At 43.8% G+C, this 22,584-nt stretch overlaps 1 protein-coding gene across 1 annotated transcript; it reads right to left on the bottom strand.

The window, feature by feature from the left end:
- Window positions 1–916: 916 nt before the first annotated feature.
- On the bottom strand, window positions 917–2,281 carry LOC138353045 (ice nucleation protein-like). The gene has a single exon (XM_069305682.1). The coding sequence runs from the start codon at window positions 2,279–2,281 to the stop codon at window positions 917–919; it is 1,365 nt and encodes a 454-aa protein (XP_069161783.1).
- Between the last annotated feature and the right edge of the window lie 20,303 nt (window positions 2,282–22,584).

Raw genomic sequence — 22,584 nt, 5'->3', positions numbered from 1 at the left:
AAGGGGTTATACTCCCTGTGTCAGAAGTGGCTATACTCTCTGTGTTAGCCGTGGCTATACTCCCTGTGCCAGATGTGGCTATACTCCCTGTGTCAGCCGTGGCTATACTCAACGTGTCAGCCGTGGCTAAGCTCACAGTGTCAGCCGTGACTATACTACTTGAGTCAGCCGTGACAATACTCCGTGTCAGCCGTGGTTATACGTCCTGTGTCAGAAGAGCTATACTCCCTGTGTCATAAGGGCTATACTCCCTGTTTCAGCCGTATCTATACTCCCTGTGTCAGCCGTGGCTATACTCCCTGTTTCAGCCGTATCTATACTCCCTGTGTCAGACGTGACTACACTCCCTGTGTCAGCCGTGACTATACTCCCTGTGTCAGCCGTGACTATACTCCCTGTGTCAGCCGTGACTATACTCCCTGTGTCAGCCGTGACTATACTCCCTGTGTCAGACGTGACTACACTCCCTGTGTCAGCCGTGACTACACTCCCTGTGTCAGCCGTGACTATATTCCCTGTGTCTGCCGTGACTATACTCCCTGTGTCAGACGTGACTATACTCCCTGTGTCAGCCGTGACTACACTCCCAGTGTCAGCCGTGACTATACTCCCTGTGTCAGCCGTGACTATACTCCCTGTGTCAGCCGTAACTACACTCCCAGTGTCAGCCGTGACTATACTCCTTGTGTCAGCCGTGACAACACTCCCTGTGTCAGCCGTGACTATATTCCCTGTGTCTGCCGTGGCTATACCCCCTGTGTCAGCCGTAACTATACTCCCTGTGTCAGCCGTGACTGTATTCCATGTGTTTGCTGAGACTATATTGACCCTGTGTCAGCCGTGATTCTGCTCACTGTATCAGCCGTGGCTGTACTCCTTGTGTCAGCCGTGACTACACTCCCTGTGTCAGCCGGTGCTATGCTCCCTTGTCAGCCGGAACTACACTCCCTGTGTCAGCTGTGACTATTCTACCTGTGTCAGCCGTTGCTATACTCCTTGTGTCAGCCATGACCATACTGCCTGTGTCAGCCGTAGATATACACCCTGTGTCACCCGTGACTATGCTCCCTGTGTCAGTCTTGACTATACTCCTTGTGTCAGCCGTGACTATACTCACTGTGTCAGCCGTGGTTATACTCTCTGCGTCACGCGTGGCTATACTCCCTGTGTTAGCCGTGACTATTCTCCCTGTGTCAGCCTTGTCTATACACCCTATGTCAGCCATGGCTATATTCCCTGTGTCAAACATAGATATACACCCTGTGTCAGCTGTGAATATGCTCTCTGTGTCAGGCTTGGCTATACTCCCTGTGTCAGTCGGGACAATACTCCCTGTGTCAGCCGTGTATATATTCCCAGAGTCAGCCGTGGGTATACTCCCTTTGTTAGATGTGACTATTCTACCTTTGTCAGCCGTGGCTATACTCCTTGTGTCAGCCGAGACTACACTCCCTGTGTCAGCCGTGACTATGCTCCCTGTGTCAGCCGTGACTATATTCCCTATGTCAGCCGTAGCTATACTCCCTGTGTCAGCCGTAGCTATACTCCCTGTGTCAGCCGTAACTATACTCCCTGTGTCAGCCGTGGCTATACTCCCAGTGTCAGCGGTGGGTGTACTCCCTGTGTCAGCCGTGACTACGCTCCCTGTGTCAGCCGTGGCTATACTCCCTGTGTCAGAAGTGGCTATACTCCCTTTGTCATCCATGGCTATATTCCCTGTTTCAAAAGTGGCTATACGTCCTGTATCAGCCGTGGCTCTACTCCCTGTATCAGCCATGGCTACACTCCCTGTGTCAGCCGTGGCTATACTCCCAGTGTCAGCGGTGGGTGTACTCCCTGTGTCAGCCGTGACTACGCTCCCTGTGTCAGCCGTGGCTATACTCCCTGTGTCAGAAGTGGCTATACTCCCTTTGTCATCCATGGCTATATTCCCTGTTTCAAAAGTGGCTATACGTCCTGTATCAGCCGTGGCTCTACTCCCTGTATCAGCCATGGCTACACTCCCTGTGTCAGCCGTGGCTATTCTCCCTGTGTCAGCTGTAGCTATACTCCCTGTGTCAGCTGTTGGTATACTCCCCGTGTCAGCCGTCACTATATTCTTTGTGTGAGTCGTGGCAATTCTCCCTGTGTCAACCGTGACTATACTCACTGTGTCAGCCGTTGATATACTCCCTTTGTCAGCCGTGGCAATACTCCCTGTGTCAGCCGTGACTTTACTCCCTGTTTCAGCCGTGAATATACTTCCTGCGTCAGCCGTTACAATACTCCCTGTGTCAGTCATTGTCATACTCCCTATGTCTGAAGGGGTTATACTCCCTGTGTCAGAAGTGGCTATACTCTCTGTGTTAGCCGTGGCTATACTCCCTGTGCCAGATGTGGCTATACTCCCTGTGTCAGCCGTGGCTATACTCAACGTGTCAGCCGTGGCTAAGCTCACAGTGTCAGCCGTGACTATACTACTTGAGTCAGCCGTGACAATACTCCGTGTCAGCCGTGGTTATACGTCCTGTGTCAGAAGAGCTATACTCCCTGTGTCATAAGGGCTATACTCCCTGTTTCAGCCGTATCTATACTCCCTGTGTCAGCCGTGGCTATACTCCCTGTGTCAGACTTGGCTATACTCCACGTGTCAGCCGTCGCTATACTCTCAGTGTCAGCTGTGACTATAATCCCTGTGCCAGACGTGACTATACTTCCTGTGTCAGCCGTGACTATACTCCCTTAGTCAGCCGCGGCAATACTCCCTGTGTCAGCCGTGACTATACTCCCTTTGTCAGCCGTGACTATACTCCCTGTGTCAGCCGTGGCTATACTCCCTGTGTCAGCCGTGGCTATACTCCCTCTGTCAGCCGTTGGTATACTCCCTGTGTCAGCCGTGGCTATACTCCGTGTCAGCCGTGAATATACTTCCATGTTCAGCCGTGGCTATACTCCCTGTGTCAGCTGTGACTATACTTCCATGGTCAGCCGTGGTTATACTCCCTGTGTACCCTGTCAGCCGTGGTTATACTCCCTGTGTACCCTGTCAGCCGTGGTTATACTCCCTGTGTACCCTGTCAGCCGTGACTATACTCCCTGTGTACCCTGTCAGCCGTGACTATACTCCCTATGAGTCAGCCTTGACTATACTTGCTAAGTATACCCACGGCTGACTGGGAATATATACACGGCTGACACAGGTAGAATTGTCATGGCTGACACAGGGAGTATAGCCACGACTGACCCAGGGAGTATAGTCACGGCTGATACAGGGAGCAGAATCACGGCTGACACAGGGTCTATATTATCGGCAGACACATGGAATACAGTCTCGGCTGAGAGAGAGAGAGAGAGAGAGAGAGAGAGAGAGAGAGAGAGAGAGAGAGAGAGAGAGAGAGAGAGAGAGAGAGAGAGAGAGAGAGAGAGAGAGAGAGAGAGAGAGAGAGAGAGAGAGAGAGAGAGAGAGAGAGAGAGAGAGAGAGAGAGAGAGAGAGAGAGAGAGAGAGAGAGAGAGAGAGAGAGAGAGAGAGAGAGAGAGAGAAGGAGAGAGAGAGAGAGAGATATATTTACTACCTTATTAATCCCCTTTGTTATGCCCCTTTAATACACTTGTGAACTTCATCCATGCTCCCAAAAAGTCTTCGCCTTTCTGGAAAGTCTAAATTAAACTTGTTCAAGTTTGTATTCATATATTTATTTATATATACAAGTGATCTTACATTTTTGTACAGCCACTAGTACGTGTAACGTTTCGAGTAAGTCTTTAATCCTATGTTCCCTGAAATACGACCCAGCGAAAAATCGTTTAACAACCAAGTATCCATTTTACTGTTGAGTTAAACAGAGGCTAAAGTTAAGGATTTGCTCCCAGTAAATACTTCCCGGCTAGGATACGAACCCAGGACAAAGCGCTCGCGAATCCCCAGGCGAGCGTCTTAACCACTACACCACAGAGACTGCAAGTTCTCTCTCAAATTCTCTTCATACGGAAGGTACTTATTATTGGGCTTAATTTTGTCTTCTCCTCCGTAAACACGTTTCATTGAGTTAATGTTCTGTTCCATAATGTTGGGAAATGTGGCATAACAGGAGTAAGAATATAGCTGAAGACTAACTTTAATTGCTTTATTGCTAACACTTCTGTTTCACTTGGTTGTGTTTCTGTGTAAGAGGTAATGCAGGGGCTCTTACTGTGCTCACCAACACACACACAATTTATACATTTCCCTCTGTCCTACATAGACAGGGTTAGCGGCATAAATTCATACATATAATACAGGTGGTTCTTGAGTTCTCAAGAGAGAGGTGGACAGAGGGGGAAATAAAGGAAAGAAAGGGGACAGTGGGAGAGATGAGAGAAGGGGAAGAGGGGCGGGAAGAAGGGGAGAGAGACATATAGACAGGCCCGGGCGCCGCCTGGTACACCTTCTGTTTATTTATATTAACATATATGTATATACATATATTTAAATTCCAGCCAATCTTCCTGTTTAGGTAATACTTAGAGTAATTCCATTCAGCGGGGCACTAGGAGACTCGAACCGTGGACTCCACACACGTGAGGCCGAAGCTCTATCGACCGAGCTATTAAGTAGTCTTAATAAGGAAAGTTTCCATAAACGTATGGAAAGAAAGTTTGCTTCTGGAAACATTCCTTTTTAGGAGTACTCAATAGCTCGGTGGGTAGAGCTTCCGCCTCACCCGCGTGGGGTCCACGGTTCGAGTCTCCTAGAGCCCAAGTGAATGGAATGTTTAATTCCAAGGAAGTGTGGATGACAACTGATACTTTGAGTAACGATGAGGAGCAGTGTCAATACACTGACGTATAAGGCAATTAAAAAGTAAAAATTGGTACAATTGCATTTAGACAAACCGGAAGAGTTTCTGTATTTAAGTTGCCTAAAAATTAAGAAAACCTAAACTAACCTAACCTTCCTAGGTCTATATTAGGACTTAGCGTGTCCTATATTAGGACTTAGCGTGTCCTATATTAGGACTTAGCGTGTCCTATATTAGGACTTAGCGTGTCCTATATTAGGACTTAGCGTGTCCTATATTAGGACACGCTAAGTCCTATTATAGTACATATATTTGCTATACTAAGTCTAGGAGTATTTAATTTAGTTTTTAGCTGGAATTTTTCAGACTATATAGTGCATAAATAGTACCAAATTCTACTATCTAATTGTGAATTAAGTTAATAAACATCATAGAAAGTCAGAGCTGGAGAGAAAAGGGAGAGGAAGAACAGTATAGAAGGAGAAATGCTGAGGTAGAAGGGAAGGAGGAGGGAGTTAGTGAAAGGAAAAGTACATAGATGAAAAATAGAATGAAGTAAAAACAGCACAAAAAGTACTGTACAAGAGAAAGAGAGGTAGAAGCTGCCTCCGACATTTAATAATTAATGACAAAAATGGATTTCTTTCTTTCCAACTGTTGTTATCTCCAAGTGAAGATAAGTGTGATAACTGCAAGTGGTAATCTTTACTTCCTTCACTCTATTTTTCAAACAATTTTAATTAAGGAATAAATCTAAGATTTTAGGGTACCAAATTTAATGACAATTAGAAACAACTTAAGAGACTATTCCTTTATTATCATATATATTCATGATAGTTCAAGAATATGGATTGGCAATTATTTACCTTAACTTTAACATATCAATACTAATTAAGAACAGAGTCGCTGCATAAGAAAGACACCAATACGGCTGACTGCCTCTGAGATTGCATAACATATAATTTAGGAACACAAAGTACATCACCTCACTACCAAACTCATCCAAGGTTTCTGAGTATAAGTTAGTTAGAGGTGGTGGGGGGGGGGGGTGTCTGCCAAGCCTGCCTGCCAGCCTGGACAGATCTGGGTAATGTCTGGCCTCCGAATTCTATTCTCTTGTAGAGCGAGGATCCTTTATATGTCTTAATGTGAAAATGTTTAGGTATTATAAGCGGGAAGCAAAGAGCCAAGGCTCGCCTTCCATCACACCAACACAGGTTTGATGGAAAGACACAAGCAACCGTCTGTAATTATCAGCTTAATACTGGTCCCGGAGGTCTCCTACACACCTCACCCCTCCCCAAAATGTCAACATTACCACCTCTGAGGTGTGGCTTTGACCTGTCTAGGGGCTGACAGGTTGCCGACACAATAACCTGATTGAACTGACTCGTCATGTAACAGCGACCTAAAACGTTTTTGGTGTCATGAATTACTGAGCACTCAGATGATTACAGCGTTTTATATGCTCAAGTAACAATTATATCACTCGCATATATTACATTTCTGTTGCATTACATCGTTTATCTAGGTACAGGCCAAATATATCGAGCTTTCTAATATTCCATCCGTATTTACATTCGGTGCATCTTAACTCAGAGGGTCGCAAGTCAGTCAGTACGGGACATTTTACAAAATATGATTTAAGAAAATGCATGTTTTCGCTTTGACCAAAAGGACTCATGTTGTATACGAGGACGCCGGAGTGTTGAGGAGGCTGCCAGGTGCGTCAGTCTCCCAGGTGTATTATGGCCAACATTACGGCCACTTGCTGAGTTATTACGCTACGTGCAGCGATGTGTGGGGAGAGGATGAGCAGGGCTGAGTGAAGGATGGATGGAGAGATGTGCTGGGGAGTATGGGGAGATGTGCTGGGGAGTATGGGAGATGTGTTGGGGAGATGTATTGGGGAGTATGGGAAGATGTGTTGGGGAGTATGGAAGATGTGTTGGGGAGTATGGGGAGATGTGTTGGGGAGTATGGGGAGATGTGTTGGGGAGTATGGGGAGATGTGTTGGGGAGTATGGGGAGATGTGTTGGGGAGTATGGGGAGATGTGTTGGGGAGTATGGGGAGATGTGTTGGGGAGTATGGGGAGATGTGTTGGGGAGTATGGGGAGATATGTTGGGGAGTATGGGGAGATGTGTTGGGGAGTATGGGAGATGTGTTGGGGAGTATGGGAAGATGTGTTGGGAAGATGTATTGGGGAGTATGGGAAGATGTGTTGGGGAGTATGGGGAGATGTTTTGGGGAGTATGGGGAGATGTGTTGGGGAGTATGGGAGATGTGTTGGGGAGTATGGGGAGATGTGTTGGGGAGTATGGGGAGATGTGTTGGGGAGTATGGGAAGATGTGTTGGGGAGTATGGGAGATGTGTTGGGGAGTATGGGGAGATGTGTTGGGGAGTATGGGAGATGTGTTGGGGAGTATGGGGAGATGTGTTGGGGAGTATGGGGAGATGTGTTGGGGAGTATGGGAGATGTGTTGGGGAGTATGGGAAATGTGTTGGGGAGTATGGGGAGATGTGTTGGGGAGTATGGGAGATGTGTTGGGAGTATGAGAGATGTGTTGGGGAGTATGGGAGATGTGTTGGCGAGTATGGGGAGATGTGTTGGGGAGGATGGGGAGAAGTGTTGGGGAGTATGGGGAGATGTGTTGGGGGGTATGGGAAGATGTGTTGGGGAGTATGGGGAGATGTGTTGGGGAGTATGGGAGATGTGTTGGGGAGTATGGGAGATGTGTTGGGGAGTATGGGGAGATGTGTTGGGGAGGATGGGGAGATGTGTTGGGGAGTATGGGGAGATGTGTTGGGGAGTATGGGGAGATGTGTTGGGGAGCATGGGGAGATGTGTTGGGGAGTATGGGGAGATGTATTGGGGAGTATGGGAAGATGTGTTGGGGAGTATAGGGAGATGTGTTGGGGAGTATATGAGATGTGTTGGGGAGTATGGGAAGATGTGTTGGGGAGTATGGGGAGATGTGATGGGGAGTATGGGGAAATGTGTTGGGGAGTATGGGGAGATGTGTTGGGGAGTATGGGGAGATGTGTTGGGGAGGATGGGGAGATGTGTTTTGGAGTATACGGAGATGTGTTGGGGAGAATGGGTAGGTGTGTTGGGGAGTATGGGGAGATGTGTTTAGGAGTATGGGAAGAATGGGGAGATGTGTTGGGGAGGATGGGGAGACGTGTTGGGGAGAATGGGTAGGTGTGTTGGGGAGTATGGGGAGATGTGTTTAGGCGTATGGGGAGAATGGAGAGATGTGTTGGGGAGTATGGGGAGATGTGTTGGGAAGTATGGGGAGATGTGTTGGGGAGTATGGGGAGAATGGTTAGGTGTGTTGGGGAGTATGGGGAGAATGGTTAGGTGTGTTGGGGAGTATGGGGAGATGTGTTGGGGAGTATGGGGAGAATGGTTAGGTGTGTTGGGGAGTATGGGGAGAATGGTTAGGTGTGTTGGGGAGTATGGGGAGATGTGTTTAGGAGTATGGGGAGATGTGTTGGGGAGAATGGGTAGGCGTGTTGGGGAGAATGGGTAGGTGTGTTGGGGAGTATGGGGAGATGTGTTTAGGAGTATGGGGAGATGTGTTGGGGAGGATGGAGGAGATATGTGAGAATGGGTGGACGAGAGAGACTGATTACTAATTTTTTATGAGTATAAAATGTTCAGTTCCCTCTTCCTTAGGTTACAAGACAAAAAGCCCTTATATTCCTCTCTGGTAGGCCATATGGCTACAAAAACCATTTAGATAGTGTCACATGAATCCTTCCAGATAAGGGAAGAGAGAGCGTCTTTCTTCTCCCTACGGAAGTACATTAAGATTGGCCTTGTGATTCTCGGCTGCCTCTCACCCCATCTGGTAACGCTGCCTGTGCTGGTCTTCTTTTTCTTGCTAGTGTTACAGCGATATTGGATAGGAGTATCATGGGACTTTTTAGACTAAAGATTTTCTGGATATTTACTCGCCCTCTCCTCTCTTTCTCTCTCTCGTTCTCGCTCTGTCTCTGTCTCTGTCTCTGTCTCTGTCTTCTCTGTCTGTCTCTGTCTCTCTCTGTCTCTGTCTCTCTCTGTCTCTGTCTCTGTCCGTGTCTCTGTCTCTGTCTGTCTCTGTCTCTGTCTGTGTGTCTGTGTCTCTATCTCTGTGTCTAGTCATGTATAAGCAGAACGTCAGTAACAGTGTTGTTACTGACGTTCTGCTTATACATAACATTAGTTTTAAGTGCAGGAATCTACGTCTAGAAAATGTTGTTTCCATGCTATGACCATACATGCCCACTGGCATTATGAAGAAAATAAGAATTACAAATATATACTAAATCTTTCCAATGACGTAAACTTCAGTAAATTATTTGCCCACTTTGATGCAACAAAACTTATCTCGTTGCAAGTAGCCGCTCATAAGAAAATAGGAGCGGCACAACTCCCCAGCCGCTGTGTGGTTGTGGGGAAGTTGCCCACTTCCTTCTTCCTGCTAATCCTCTGGAAGCAGTTAAGTTACTTATATTTCCCTGAAGAATCAGCACTCATCCTGCTGAGAAAGAAATTGTATAAGATCAGCCATCTCTTGCTCCCAAGACTCTGAGTCTCAGGCCTGAATCGATGCTGATATTTCCTATAAAAGTGTTGCAGGTAATTTTTTGTTTTGCATGTTAGTTGCTATAGTTTACGAGGCAAATAAAAAGTAACTATCTTGAATATGTTTCAAACAACATGTATATGTTAATCATTAACATTATTTAGCGATTACACTTTCATCCACTCGACTACAGACAATGTATTTACCTAGTTGTACTGCCTAGTTGTCCATGTGGGGTTTGAGCTTCGACTCTTTGGTCCCGCCTCTCAACCGTCAATGGTGTACGGATTTCTGAGCCTTTTGGGCTCTGTTATATCTACATTTGAAACTGTGTATGGAGTCAGCCTCCACCACATTACTTCCTAATTCATTCCATTTACTAACTTACTCTGACACTGAAAAAGTTCTTTCTAATGTCTCTGTGGCTCATTTGGGTACTCAGCTTGTGAGTACTTGCTCAGTACGCATCGTGTGAGTATCATCTCATCTCAAACCGTGTGAGAGTAGTTGCATTTATTGATATTTCCATTCATGAATATATAATGACAACCTTGTTGATAGGAGAGTGAATTATAACCTAAAATTAAGTGAAATTAATGAGATAGTACCCTGGAGAGATAAATTTGCATACTCCAGAGGAACATGTGTGATTAATTCAATACATTTCAATTGTCACACATTTCTCCTTTCAGAAAAAAATGCCATTGATCTTCAATCCAGTCCTTTTTTTTCTTGAAGGTTGAAGTGTGTTACGTATCCCTATTAATTGGATACTCACATTTTATTTACTCAATATAAAATTTATTATGTATTGTTTCTTGTATGAAGGCATGTGCATATACTTTTGAAATTGTCCTAATATTTGGCAACATAGAGGAGTATGGTACGCGATATGGTCACAGGTACAGGACGTGTGAGGTCCGGGTCTACTGCCTGATAGATTACATGAAAAAAGCTTGTACCTGTGTAGTTGCCAGCTGCTTCCTCTTTATTATTCTGTATAAATATATTTGTTTTATATAAAATATATTACCAATGTTAATTCATTTCAACATTACCATTTATATTAAAGTTGTTCTTATGTTTGCCTTTGTACAGTTATGTTGCTCATTCAAGTAAGATAATTTTATATAAATTTGCCACTAGTCATGTTTGTGGAGGGGTAGAGCTGGACGCTCTGTCGCCTGGAAGTTGAGTTTGCTGGTAGCGGGCCTGGAGTCAACTGAATTTGGTTAAGTGTCTGTTGTGTTGTTTCTGTATATTGCCGTAGTTGAGTTTATTATCGGGTGTGCTGCCTTATTATATTATAGTAGCTTATTGTGCCATCCAGTTTATTGTAATTATATAATAGAGATACTGATTGAAATATATTATATATAATTTTTATGTACGTGATAGATTTAGCAACCTGGTGAAATATTAATAATAATTCGTGTATGGTTCTTCTGATGAGGCACCCTGGTTGAATGCATTAGAAACCGGGCTTAATTTGATTACCACTGGGCAACGTAAATTCTTACCCCTGTAGTTCAATGAGCGGTGTTGGCCAGAGGTAAGATAGCTCATACCCCTCATTTTTGGGTACTAGTCGGGTGGCAAACCTTTGATCTTTTTCCAGTTAAGTCTTATGCTTAACTATATATGGACTCCATGCTGGAGTGGCATACTCCAGGATTGGTCTGACATATGTGGTATACAAAGTTCTGAATGATTCTGAATACGCAAGTTTCCAAAGGTCGTTCTTATGTTGGCCAGCCTGGCATATGCCGCTGATGTTATCCTCTTGATATGGGCTTCAGAGGACAGGTCTGGCGTGTTATCAACCCCCCAAGTCTTTCTCTCTCTTTGACTCTAGAAGAGTATCATCTCCCAAATGATGCCTTGTATCTGGCTTCCTGCTCTCAACACCTATATTCATTACATTACATGTGTGTGTGATTGTAATCACCAAGTTGTGCTTGCGGGGGTTCAGCTTTGCTCTTTCGGCCAGCTTCTGAAATGTCAATCAATCAACTGTTACTACTATTTTTTTCTTTTTTTTTCTTTTCTTTTCACACACACACACACACACACACACACACACACACACACACACACACACACACACACACACACACACACACACACACACACACACACACACACACACGCACACACACACACACACACACACACACACACACACACACACACACACACACACACACACACACACACACTGTTTCTTGTTTCTGATATATGTAAATGATCTCCCAGAGGGTATCGATTCATTTTTCTCAATGTTTGCAGACGATGCTAAAATTATGAGAAGGATTAAAACAGAAGAGGACTGTTTGAGGCTTCAAGAAGACCTAGACAAGCTGAAGGAATGATCGAACTAATGGTTGTTAGAGTTTAACCCAACCAAATGTAATGTAATGAAGATAGGTGTAGGGAGCAGGAGGCCAGATACAAGGTATCATCTGGGAGAGGAAATTCTTCAGGAGTCAGAGAAGGAAAAAGACTTGGGGGTTGATATCACGCCAGACCTGTCTCCTGCAGCATATATCAAGCGGATAACATCAGCGGCATATGCCAGGCTGGCCAACATACGAACGGCATTCAGAAACTTGTGTAAAGATTCATTCAGAACTTTGTATACCACATATGTCAGGCCAATCCTGGAGTATGCAGCCCCAGCATGGAGTCCATATCTAGTCAAGGATAAGACTAAACTGGAAAAGGTTCAAAGGTTTGCCACCAGACTAGTACCCGATCTGAGAGGTATGAGCTACGAGGAGAGACTACGGGAATTAAACCTCACTTCGCTGGAAGACAGAAGAGTTAGGGGGGACATGATCACCACATTCAAGATTCTGAAGGGAATTGATAGGGTAGATAAAGACAGTCTATTTAACACAAGGGGAACACGTACAAGGGGACACAGGTGGAAACTGAGTGCCCAAATGAGCCACAGAGATATTAGAAAGAACTTTTTTAGTGTCAGAGTGGTGGACAAATGGAATGCATTAGGAAGAGATGTGGTGGAGGCTGACTCCATACACAGTTTCAAGTGTAGATATGATAGAGCCCGATGGGCTCAGGAATCTGTACACCTGTTGATTGACGGTTGAGAGGCGGGACCAAAGAGCCAGAGCTCAACCCCCGCAAACACAACTAGGTGAGTACAACTAGGTGAGTACACACACACACACACGCACACACACACACACACACACACACACACACACACACACACACACACACACACACACACACACACACACACACACACACACACACACACACACACACACACACACACACACACACACACACACTGACCGTATCACTGACAAGCATCCCCTGCAAAATACTTGAAAGAATAATTAGGCTAAGACTTGTTGAGCACCTGGAGAGCATTGGGTTTGTAAACAAGCACCAACATGGGTTCTGGACAGGGAAATCATGCCTAACAAACCTTTTAGAATTCTATGATAAAGTTAGAAGGATAAGGCAGGACAGAGAAGGCTGGGCAGACTGCATATTTCTTGACTGCCAAAAGGCCTTTGATACAGTACCGCACATGAGACTGCTATACAAACTTGAGAGGCAGGCAGGAGTAAGCGGAAAGGCCCTAGCATGGGTGAAGAACTACCTAACAGGAAGGAGCCAGAGGGTAATGGTAAGGGGCAAGAAGTCGGACTGGCGAACAGTAACGAGTGGAGTACCTCAAGGATCGGTGCTGGGACAATCCTCTTTCTAATTTACGTAAATGATATGTTTACAGGAGTGGAATCATACATGTCAATGTTTGCGGATGACGCAAAATTAATGAGAAGAGTTGTGACAGACTAGGATTGTAGGATCCTCCAAGAGGACTTAAACAGGTTGCAGAGATGGTCAGGGAAATGGCTACTAGAGTTTAACTCCAGTAAATGTAAAGTTATGGAAATGGGATCAGGTGATAGGAGACCAAAGGGACAGTACACAATGAAGGGGAACAGCCTACTTGTAACGATTCGAGAAAGAGACCTGGGAGTGGATGTGACACCTAATCTAACTCCTTAGGCACATATAAATAGGATAACGACAGCAGCGTACTCTACACTGGCGAAAATTAGAACTTCATTCAGAAACCTAAATGAGGAGGCTTTTAGGGCGCTTTACACTGCCTACGTGAGACCCGTCTTAGAGTATGCCGCGCCATCATGGAGCCCCCACCTGAAGAAACACATAAAGAAACTGGAGAAGGTTCAGAGGTTTGCGACGAGGCTTGTCCCAGAGATACGAGGGATGGGATATGAAGAGCGTCTGCAGGAACTGAACCTTACGACACTAGAGAAAAGAAAGGAGAGAGGAGATATGATAGGGACATATAAAATACTCAGGGGAATTGACAAAGTGGAAATAGATGAAATGTTCACACGTAATAATAACAGAACGAGGGGACATGGGTGGAAACTGGAAACTCAGATGAGTCACAGAGATGTTAGGAAGTTTTCTTTTAGCGTGAGAGTAGTGGAAAAATGGAATGCACTTGGGGAACAGGTTGTGGAAGCAAATACTATTCATACTTTTAAAACTAGGTATGAAAGGGAAATGGGACAGGAGTCATTGCTGTAAACAGCCGATAGCAGGAAAGGCGGGATCCAAGAGTCAATGCTCGATCCTGCAAGCACAAATAGGTGAGTACACACACACACACACAGGAAGCAGCCCGAAGCAGCTGTCTAACTCCCAAGTACCTATTTACTAATAGGTAACTGGAGCATCATGGTGAAGGAAACTTTGCCCTTTTGTTTTACCGGCGACGCTGGGGGATCGAACCCCGGTCCCTAGGTTCACGAGTCTAGAGCTCTGTCCATTCAGCCACCACCTTCTACTGAGAATTGTGTGTGTGTGTCTGTGTGTTCTTTGTGAATATAAGTTTTCGTTTATGTGTAACTTCATGGTCAACTGTCCTCAATTACTGCTTCTCCCTATTTCTGTTTTCTTCTTCACCAACTTCCTCTTCAACTTTTATTTACCATTCCCTCCCTATTCTCCTTTATCCGGTTCCATCTGGCCATTATCGCTGCCAGAATCTTTACTGCTAGCGTCTCGGCTTCGTCCCGGGAGAAGGCTTTCAGAGCGTGTTTCTGGCCCCGTCTTGGTCCCATCTTAACTGTCCTGAGACTGTGACCGCCGGGATTATCTTAACTTAACGGCGTTTGTGAGAGTGTGATCTTGCCCAACAGTTTGTGTGTGAGAGTGTGATCTTGCCCAACAGTTCGTGTGTGAGAGTGTGATCTTGGCACAACAGTTCGTGTGATCTTGCCCAACAGTTCGTGTGTGAGAGTGTGATCTTGCCCAACAGTTTGTGTGTGAGAGTGTGATCTTGCCCAACAGTTTGTGTGTAGAGAGGTGTCATGCCCAACAGTTCGTGTGTGAGAGTGTGATCTTGCCCAACTGTTTGTGTGTGAGAGTGTGATCTTGTCCAACTGTTTGTGTGTGAGAGTGTGATCTTGCCCAACTGTTTGTGTGTGAGAGTGTGATCTTGCCCAACTGTTTGTGTGTGAGAGTGTGATCTTGCCCAACAGTTTGTGTGTGTGAGTGTGATCTTGCCCAACAGTTTGCGTGTGAGAGTGTGATCTTGCCCAACAGTTTGTGTGTGTGAGTGTGATCTTGCCCAACAGTTTGTGTGTGAGAGTGTGATCTTGCCCAACAGTTTGTGTGTGAGAGTGTGATCTTGCCCAATAGTCTGTGTGTGTGAGTGTGATCTTGCCCAACAGTTTGTGTGTGAGAGTGTGATCTTGCCCAACAGTTTGTGTGTGAGAGTGTGATCTTGCCCAATAGTCTGTGTGTGTGAGTGTGATCTTGCCCAACAGTTTGTGTGTGTGAGAGTGTGATCTTGCCCAACAGTTTGTGTGTGAGAGTGTGATCTTGCCCAACAGTTTGTGTGTGAGAGTGTGATCTTGCCCAACAGTTTGTGTGTGAGAGTGTGATCTTGCCCAATAGTCTGTGTGTGTGAGTGTGATCTTGCCCAACAGTTTGTGTGTGAGAGTGTGATCTTGCCCAACAGTTTGTGTGTGAGAGTGTGATCTTGCCCAATAGTCTGTGTGTGTGAGTGTGATCTTGCCCAACAGTTTGTGTGTGTGAGAGTGTGATCTTGCCCAACAGTTTGTGTGTGAGAGTGTGATCTTGCCCAACAGTTTGTGTGTGAGAGTGTGATCTTGCCCAACAGTTTGTGTGTGAGAGTGATCTTGTCCAACAGTCTGTGTGTGAGAGTGTGTGATCACCCCAACAGTCTGTGTGTGAGAGTGTGATCCTACCTAACAAAGTTTCAGTACTCACCTAGTTGTGCTTGGGGGGTTGAGCTTCGGCTCTTTGGTCCTGCCTCTCATCTGTCAAACTATTTGTGTACAGGTTTCTGACCATATTGGACTCTATCATATCTTCATTTGAAACTGTGTATGTAGTCAGACTCCACCACAGCACTTCCTAATCCATTCTATATATTAATAACTCTGACTCTGAAAAAGTTTTTTCGAATGTCTCTTTGGCTCATTTTGGTACTCAGATTCCACCTGTATTCTCTTGTGCGAGTACCATCCGTGCCTAATAATTTGTCCTTATCTACCTTGTCAATACTCCTGAGAATTTTGTATGTGTGGGGATCATGACTCCTACTTAACTAACAACAGATTAGAGAACTACTTAGATTCTATTGTAAATTTTCACTGAACCAGCAAATAACAGACCCAACCAGGAACGAAAATATTCTAAATCTGATCGTCACAAACACTGAAGACATAAACAGGAACATTACAATCTCAGATACCACATACTCAGATCACAAGTTCATTGAAGTGCAAACTAATATCAGTACTCGTAATAGGCCTAAAATAATGATCAAGCGAGATGGGTTATTCAATAAATTATTAAAATTTAATATTAAAATGATTGACTAAGAAAAATTAAATAGGATACTTATAAACATTCAGTAGGAAACTGTTCTAAATAATTAAAATCCAACACAAGGAAAAGTACAACTGACTTCCGATGCATATAAATTCTGTCTGAGACATGTTCCTTTGCGGAAAGCCAGAAAGAGAACGCAAACGACACTACAAAAGTAAGAAAAACAAATAATGGAAATGCTTAAGCAGACTCGACTATCCCAATAAAGAAGGAGTAATTTATACAGGGAGATTGAACAAATCGAGCAGAGACTGAAGCAATCATATCAGATTGAAGAAATGTAATTAGAACAGAAAGCCATACAAGAGATAAAGAAAACCCAAAATATTTCAAAACATGTGCGAAATGAAAAGCATAAATCGCTGTCAGTATTGGACTTTTACAAGTGAGGGGTTATACAGAGGATGAAAACGAAATTATCAAAATCCTAAAAAAGCAGTATGTAGACATGTTTAGTATCCCACTAAATAACATGAAGGTAAAAGATCCAGACAGCTTCTTCATACGTGATAACTCAACCCCTCAAAATATAACTGATATCAAAACGAACCCTGCAGATTTTGAAAGAGAAATTGACAACATGCCCATGCACACAGAATGTGTTCAAGTAGCATACCTTTGTGTGTGTGTTACGACCCTGGGTTCTTCAGTGGAAACCAGAGGTCAAAATTGACATTTTAAACTTTCCTATAGTATAGTTGAACGCATCACGAGCTGAAATTGTTTGTATCTTCCCTGCCAGACGTAAGACTATTCTTGTTTCTCAAAGAGCATTTAAAGACTGAGCTTGGGGTTGATTATTAAATAATAACATAGGCACCAACTATGTTTACTAATACTTTAATCATTTGTAAAGTAACAATACGTTGCATAGGGGAAGATCTTTAATGTGCTTAGCTGCACGATCAATTAGGCTCCTTCTGGCACCACCACATGCGGGAGGCCTGAGCTGGTCACTGGGAGCGTTCTTCTTCTGGCTGGCGTTCGTGGGGACGAGACCTACTCTGTGGCTGCACCCCTACTCTCCTCCCTTCTCCTCTTACGTATTTCCCTTACCTTAAGTTCCTGTACCATTAAGTTAAGTATGGTGTTTTAAGTGTGCCTACTCTGGTAGTAACGATTGGTGAGACCTGGGGGTAGTATTTGCCAGTGTTTTGGGTACCCCTAAGTGTTGTGTTTTGTATTAGGGTACCACGTGGTCTCACTACCCTAAGCTGCATCCAGCTTCAGTGCTTATCCAGTAGGACTTTACCCTAGCTTGTTATTAGTGTAAACCTTGTATCCTGTCTAAGTGAACCAAGGCTTTTAACGTAAAATAGGGTGGTAAAGTTATTATTATTATTGTTATTGGTGTGAGTGTATATGGGGGGTTGTTAAGGGGTTAATAAATAAGTAAATTAGAACAGAGTATCCCTTCTTCCTGTGTGGGAGTGCATTGATCAACCCTTAGACTGACTTGGTCTAGTAGCAAGTTATTATTACTGTAGATAGTTTATTTTTGGGGCCGGGCCTTTTAGCTCTCCCATATTTGATAACTCTGTCTCCTAACTACCCTTACCCCTTAATAATACCAGTTTCCCCATAGCAAGCCCACCCTTTATTATAACAGTGTGTAAAGCTTATCTGTATTGATTCCTACCTGGTAGAGGAGATTTCGAACCTCTTCACGGCTCTTACTGATTTTCTCATTGAAACATCACGTTAATGTGATTTCCTTGCACAAAGAACTTAATAACAAGGTAGAGCATGGGTAAAGAATGTAAGGTTGGATTTTGTATTAGAAGAAATAGTAAGAATATACAAGGACAAGGTATAAGGTATTTATAAAGTAGAGTAAGTTAATATATGGTAAGGTATTGTAAGGTAAAGTACAGTGAGATAAGGTCTTGTATTGCAAGGGAAATATAGGGGAAGGCATTGCAACATATGTTAAGGAAATATGAGGTAAGTTTAAATTTGTAAGATAAATATGTAAGATAAACTAGACTAAGGTAATGTAGGGTTAAGTATTGTAAGACAAGACAGGGTCTCGAATTGCAAGGAAATGTAAGGTCTGACATTGCCACAAAGGTTAAGGAAATATAAGGTAAGGTCAAATATAAGGTGAAACAAAATATGGTAATCATGGGTTTGGTATTGTAAGGCAAGGTACAGTGAGGTAAGTTAAGGGGAAAGTGATGTAAGTTCACTAGAACGAATGTTGATGTGACAAATGAATAACATTCATTTGTTTGTTGTTGTTGTTGTTGCTATTTTAGATTCAGCTACTCGGAACAAACGTTCCCAGTAGCACAGGCTATGGTGAGCCCGTAGTGGATTTCTTCATTTGTCACTTGAATGACATATGAAGCTATTTTAGGTAAGTTACTGAAAGGAAATGTAACATAAGGAAAGGTAGTTTAAGGTAAGTTTAAGCGAGGGAAGGTAATGTAAGGTAAAGTATTAAAAGGTAAGGAAATATAATTATGCAAGTAATAAAAGTAAGATAGAATAAGGTAACATAAGGTATGGTAAGGGGAAGTAATATCAGGCGAAGTAACATAAATAATGGCTAAATAGAAAGGGAGTTTCATGTAGGTGATCATTGATCAAATTAGGCAAGAAAAGTAAACTAATTATAGAAGCAAGATCAAGTTCAGGAAAGCTTAGCAAGACAACATAAGAGCAATTTTTAGTTGTTAAACCTGAAAATGTTGAATGTTTTATTGAGAGTGCTCCCCACGCATCCTTTATGCTGCCCAAGGAACATCACTAGAGCAGTATTACCTCGTCTCCTTAATGGAATTATTGCTTATAGAAGAGCATTAACATAAACTGTTTTGCAACTTTTTCAAATACGAATTATTTAGCTAATACTAAACTGGTTTTGTTCTTCATATTTCAGCCCCAAAAATTTGTTTGTATAAGATAATTACACATTACCCAACACATTACCACAACTTTTTAATGTAAAATAATCAATATTTTAATTAATAATGAATCTTTTTTTATTTTGATGAGATCAAAAGGTTGCATATCAAAGAACATACTTTTAACCTGTAAAGTATTATTAATTTTATATAAAAAAATCCCACAAAAGCTCCATGGAAAACATTCTTTATATATGAAGGGAGATGTTTACTACTCACGCTAACTTAGCAATAATTATTTACGTAACTGAGATAGTCAACAAATAACAGACTTATGCACGTTTGTAACTGATCATCGGTAAGTGTGATGAAGCCAACGTTCAGCACACCTCTCGTATTTACAAGACATGATAATCCAGCCCGTCCTCCTAATCTTTCCCAACGTCAAGAAAATAGTCACATTAAAGTGTCCTCACCTAACCTACCAGAGGACTCAAAACTGAAAATGGGACAGTACGTAAATTTTGCGATCCGCTTCCATTTTCAAATACAACAATTATGTAACGCATACGATCGAAATGCGACGATCTTTGTAGAACGACAGGTTGTTATCAGCCTTCCTCGGCGAACATTGCAGTTACCGCAGCCATCTAAACCTGCCTGTACTTAATGTCTTCCCTCAAGGAAGTCGTCCAGCGATTATTTCATTAGCGTTCTTACCTAATTCTGGCTCATCATGCCAACAGTCTCTCAAGTGAAGGCTATCCATCTATTTATCTACTGTCTGTCCCTGTCTTTGCCTCTGCCTTTATCTCTGTCTTACTTTATCCGTGTCTCAATCTTTTCTCTGTCTTTCTCTTAGTCTCGATCTATCTATCTATCCCTGTCTGGTTGTCACTCTTATAAACAATATAATTGTCTAATGTGTGGGTGGTCGCCAGAGACAGGAGCTTAGTGGAATGAAATATTAAAAAAACATAATTACACCATACTCCTTACCCACGAGCATTCCTCCTGCCAATTTGGGCGAGGCCAGCACTAACCGTGTGGTTCAACCTGGTTCAACCTTGACGACGAGCGGAAGTATGGATATTGATAATGCCGTTTAGCATTCCTATTCAACGGTCCGCATTGTTACGACGCCTGGTGCACATATCGCCTTAGGTCACAAGATAGTTGATAGAATTTTAACGTTTTCTGGCTGCTTCTTTGGACGGGGTGACGGTGTCCGGCGCCGGCTTGGCCGAGAAGTGCCGAATGTTAGTGGGTCTTAGTGGGTTCCTGGTGTGCCCTCAGCCGTGGTGTGCTCTCAGCCGTGGTGGGCTCCTGGTGTGCCCTCAGCCGGGGGGGGGGGGGGCTCCTTGTGTGCCCTCAGCCGGGGTGGCTAGTGTTTTCTAGCCACTTAGTTTTCTAGGTAGTTTTTGAGAGATAAACAGGCAACATCGCAAATAAAAGGTGAATAGTATACGAGTTAATGAATATCCGGTAACTTGACAAACCATAAAAAATCGAAGAAATAAAGTAGAAATAGTATATATGAAAGAAAGTGATGTAATGCATTGGTCAAGGTATGTTGAGTTGACCTGACCACCGACCACGACCTCGCCAGCCGGACAAGAGGACGCACCACCTCACCCTACACCAATATTGACCAGGAACTACAACAACGCCTACCTGTGCCGTTCGAGGGAGAGTCGTTATGCAATTAGCACAAGCCATACTCAGCTGGTGTACCTGATGTGTTACTAGAGTTTCATAGGGTTGTTTCAGATGAGTAAGTTAGATATGAAGCGGCCAAAGGATATCAACATAACCTAACCATATGGAAGAGATTTATGGATATATTAATATATGGATTTATCTAAGAACAAGGTTAGTGCCAGAGCTAAGATGGCTAAGCTACGAACATAGGCTAATCAAACTAGATCTCACAACCTTAGAGGATAGAAGGAACAGAGGTGATAAGATCACACCTTACAAGATTCTGAGGGGAACTGACAAAGTTGAAAAGGATAGCCACTTCAGACAGAGAAAGCAGGACAAGAGGACACAGAAAGAAGCTGGGAACACAATTGAGCCTAACGGACAAAAAAAAAGTGTTTGTACCCTGTACGAGTAGTTAAAAAGTGAAATGCTCTAACAGGAAGTTGTGGAGGCCATCTCCATCCACAACTTTAAGGCCCAATTCGTACAAAGAATTTGAAAGTCTGTGTAGTTAGGTTGAAACACAACATGTACAAATCTAGTAGGCGGGGCATAAAGAGCTAGACTTCACTTCCCAGTAGACACAAATATGCAAGTACACATACACGCTCCTATGATTTACTCTTGGGTCGAAGGACATCGGGATGAGGTCCTCGGTAAGAAGATATCTGACCTGAAGAGGATGGATGAGAGGATTGAAGCCATTCATGCTCACGACGCATGTTGCCTCATTACAGATGCCTGTTCCCTCCCAGATTAACCTACTTTCAGAGATGTTCACTGTTATGGCCAGCTTGAGCCAGTAACCGGGTCCTTTCACGTAAGGTGCCTTAGCGCCTCTACTTCCTGATCCTACACCAAATAAATGGTAAGTTCTCAAGAATTGGCAGTAGCAAGTAACAGTGCAAGGGATATACTATACGCAATTGCACCTTCACCAATATATTATATATAGGAGTATAAGTACACATTTATACATTGTGTCGCTTTCACCCAGGACACTCAGTAGATCTGCAGTGTTCATCAAATCCTGGTGAGTCCACTATCTTTAAGTAAACGTCGTCCATGATTAATGGTAATCACTGGCGAGTTAACATTCCTTAAAATGTGCCAGTCCAAACACCGTATCATCACGATGTCCCAATACCCGACATTTGCTCTCCAGAAGCCCACTGGCAGAGGACTTCAGCAAAAGCTGACAGGGTTCTCAAATAATCATGTACAGGGGGTAGCTAACACCCTGGCAGAAGTCTCTAGCAACCAACTAGCAGGACTTCTCTGCAGACGAATACTACTGTCATCTCGTAACTCCTCTTTTCCAAATCCTGGGTACTTCGGTCCATACAACACTACATAAGTCCAGCAGCTAACACACTGCTACTACCGATGGCGGCCACTTTGTCCTCTCACAGGACCAAGTCAGGAGTTCAGGACTGCCCAAAGTGAACTGATTTACACAGCGCAATTGCCTCATCACCTGACCTCTGTGAACATAAACGTCATTAGCCAACCAGACAGTATACTGGGTGACCTTAGGATAACACCTTTCATTGTGGAGCTGAAATAGTAATTGCATGCACAACCTAGATGGTGTTGATATTGTTATGCCACCCACCAGAGGTCATCATTATCGACCTTACCTCCTAACTGAGGTATGAAACAGGAGCCTTTCACAGACGTCACACCACCGCCAACAGACGGCGTTGTCTTCAACCCACCTAATACCTGGGAGTTGGAGAACTGGTCCATTCATTGT

This window comes from Procambarus clarkii, chromosome 56 (assembly GCF_040958095.1).
Source record: "Procambarus clarkii isolate CNS0578487 chromosome 56, FALCON_Pclarkii_2.0, whole genome shotgun sequence".
Classification (NCBI taxonomy): Eukaryota; Metazoa; Arthropoda; class Malacostraca; order Decapoda; family Cambaridae; genus Procambarus; species Procambarus clarkii.
This window is presented reverse-complemented; position numbering and strand designations above follow the sequence as displayed.

What these genes read in the sequence shown, in the direction of transcription:
- LOC138353045 (XM_069305682.1), bottom strand. Translation starts at nt 2,281, where the DNA reads ATGACTGACACAGGGAGTATTGTAACGGCTGACGCAGGAAGTATATTC.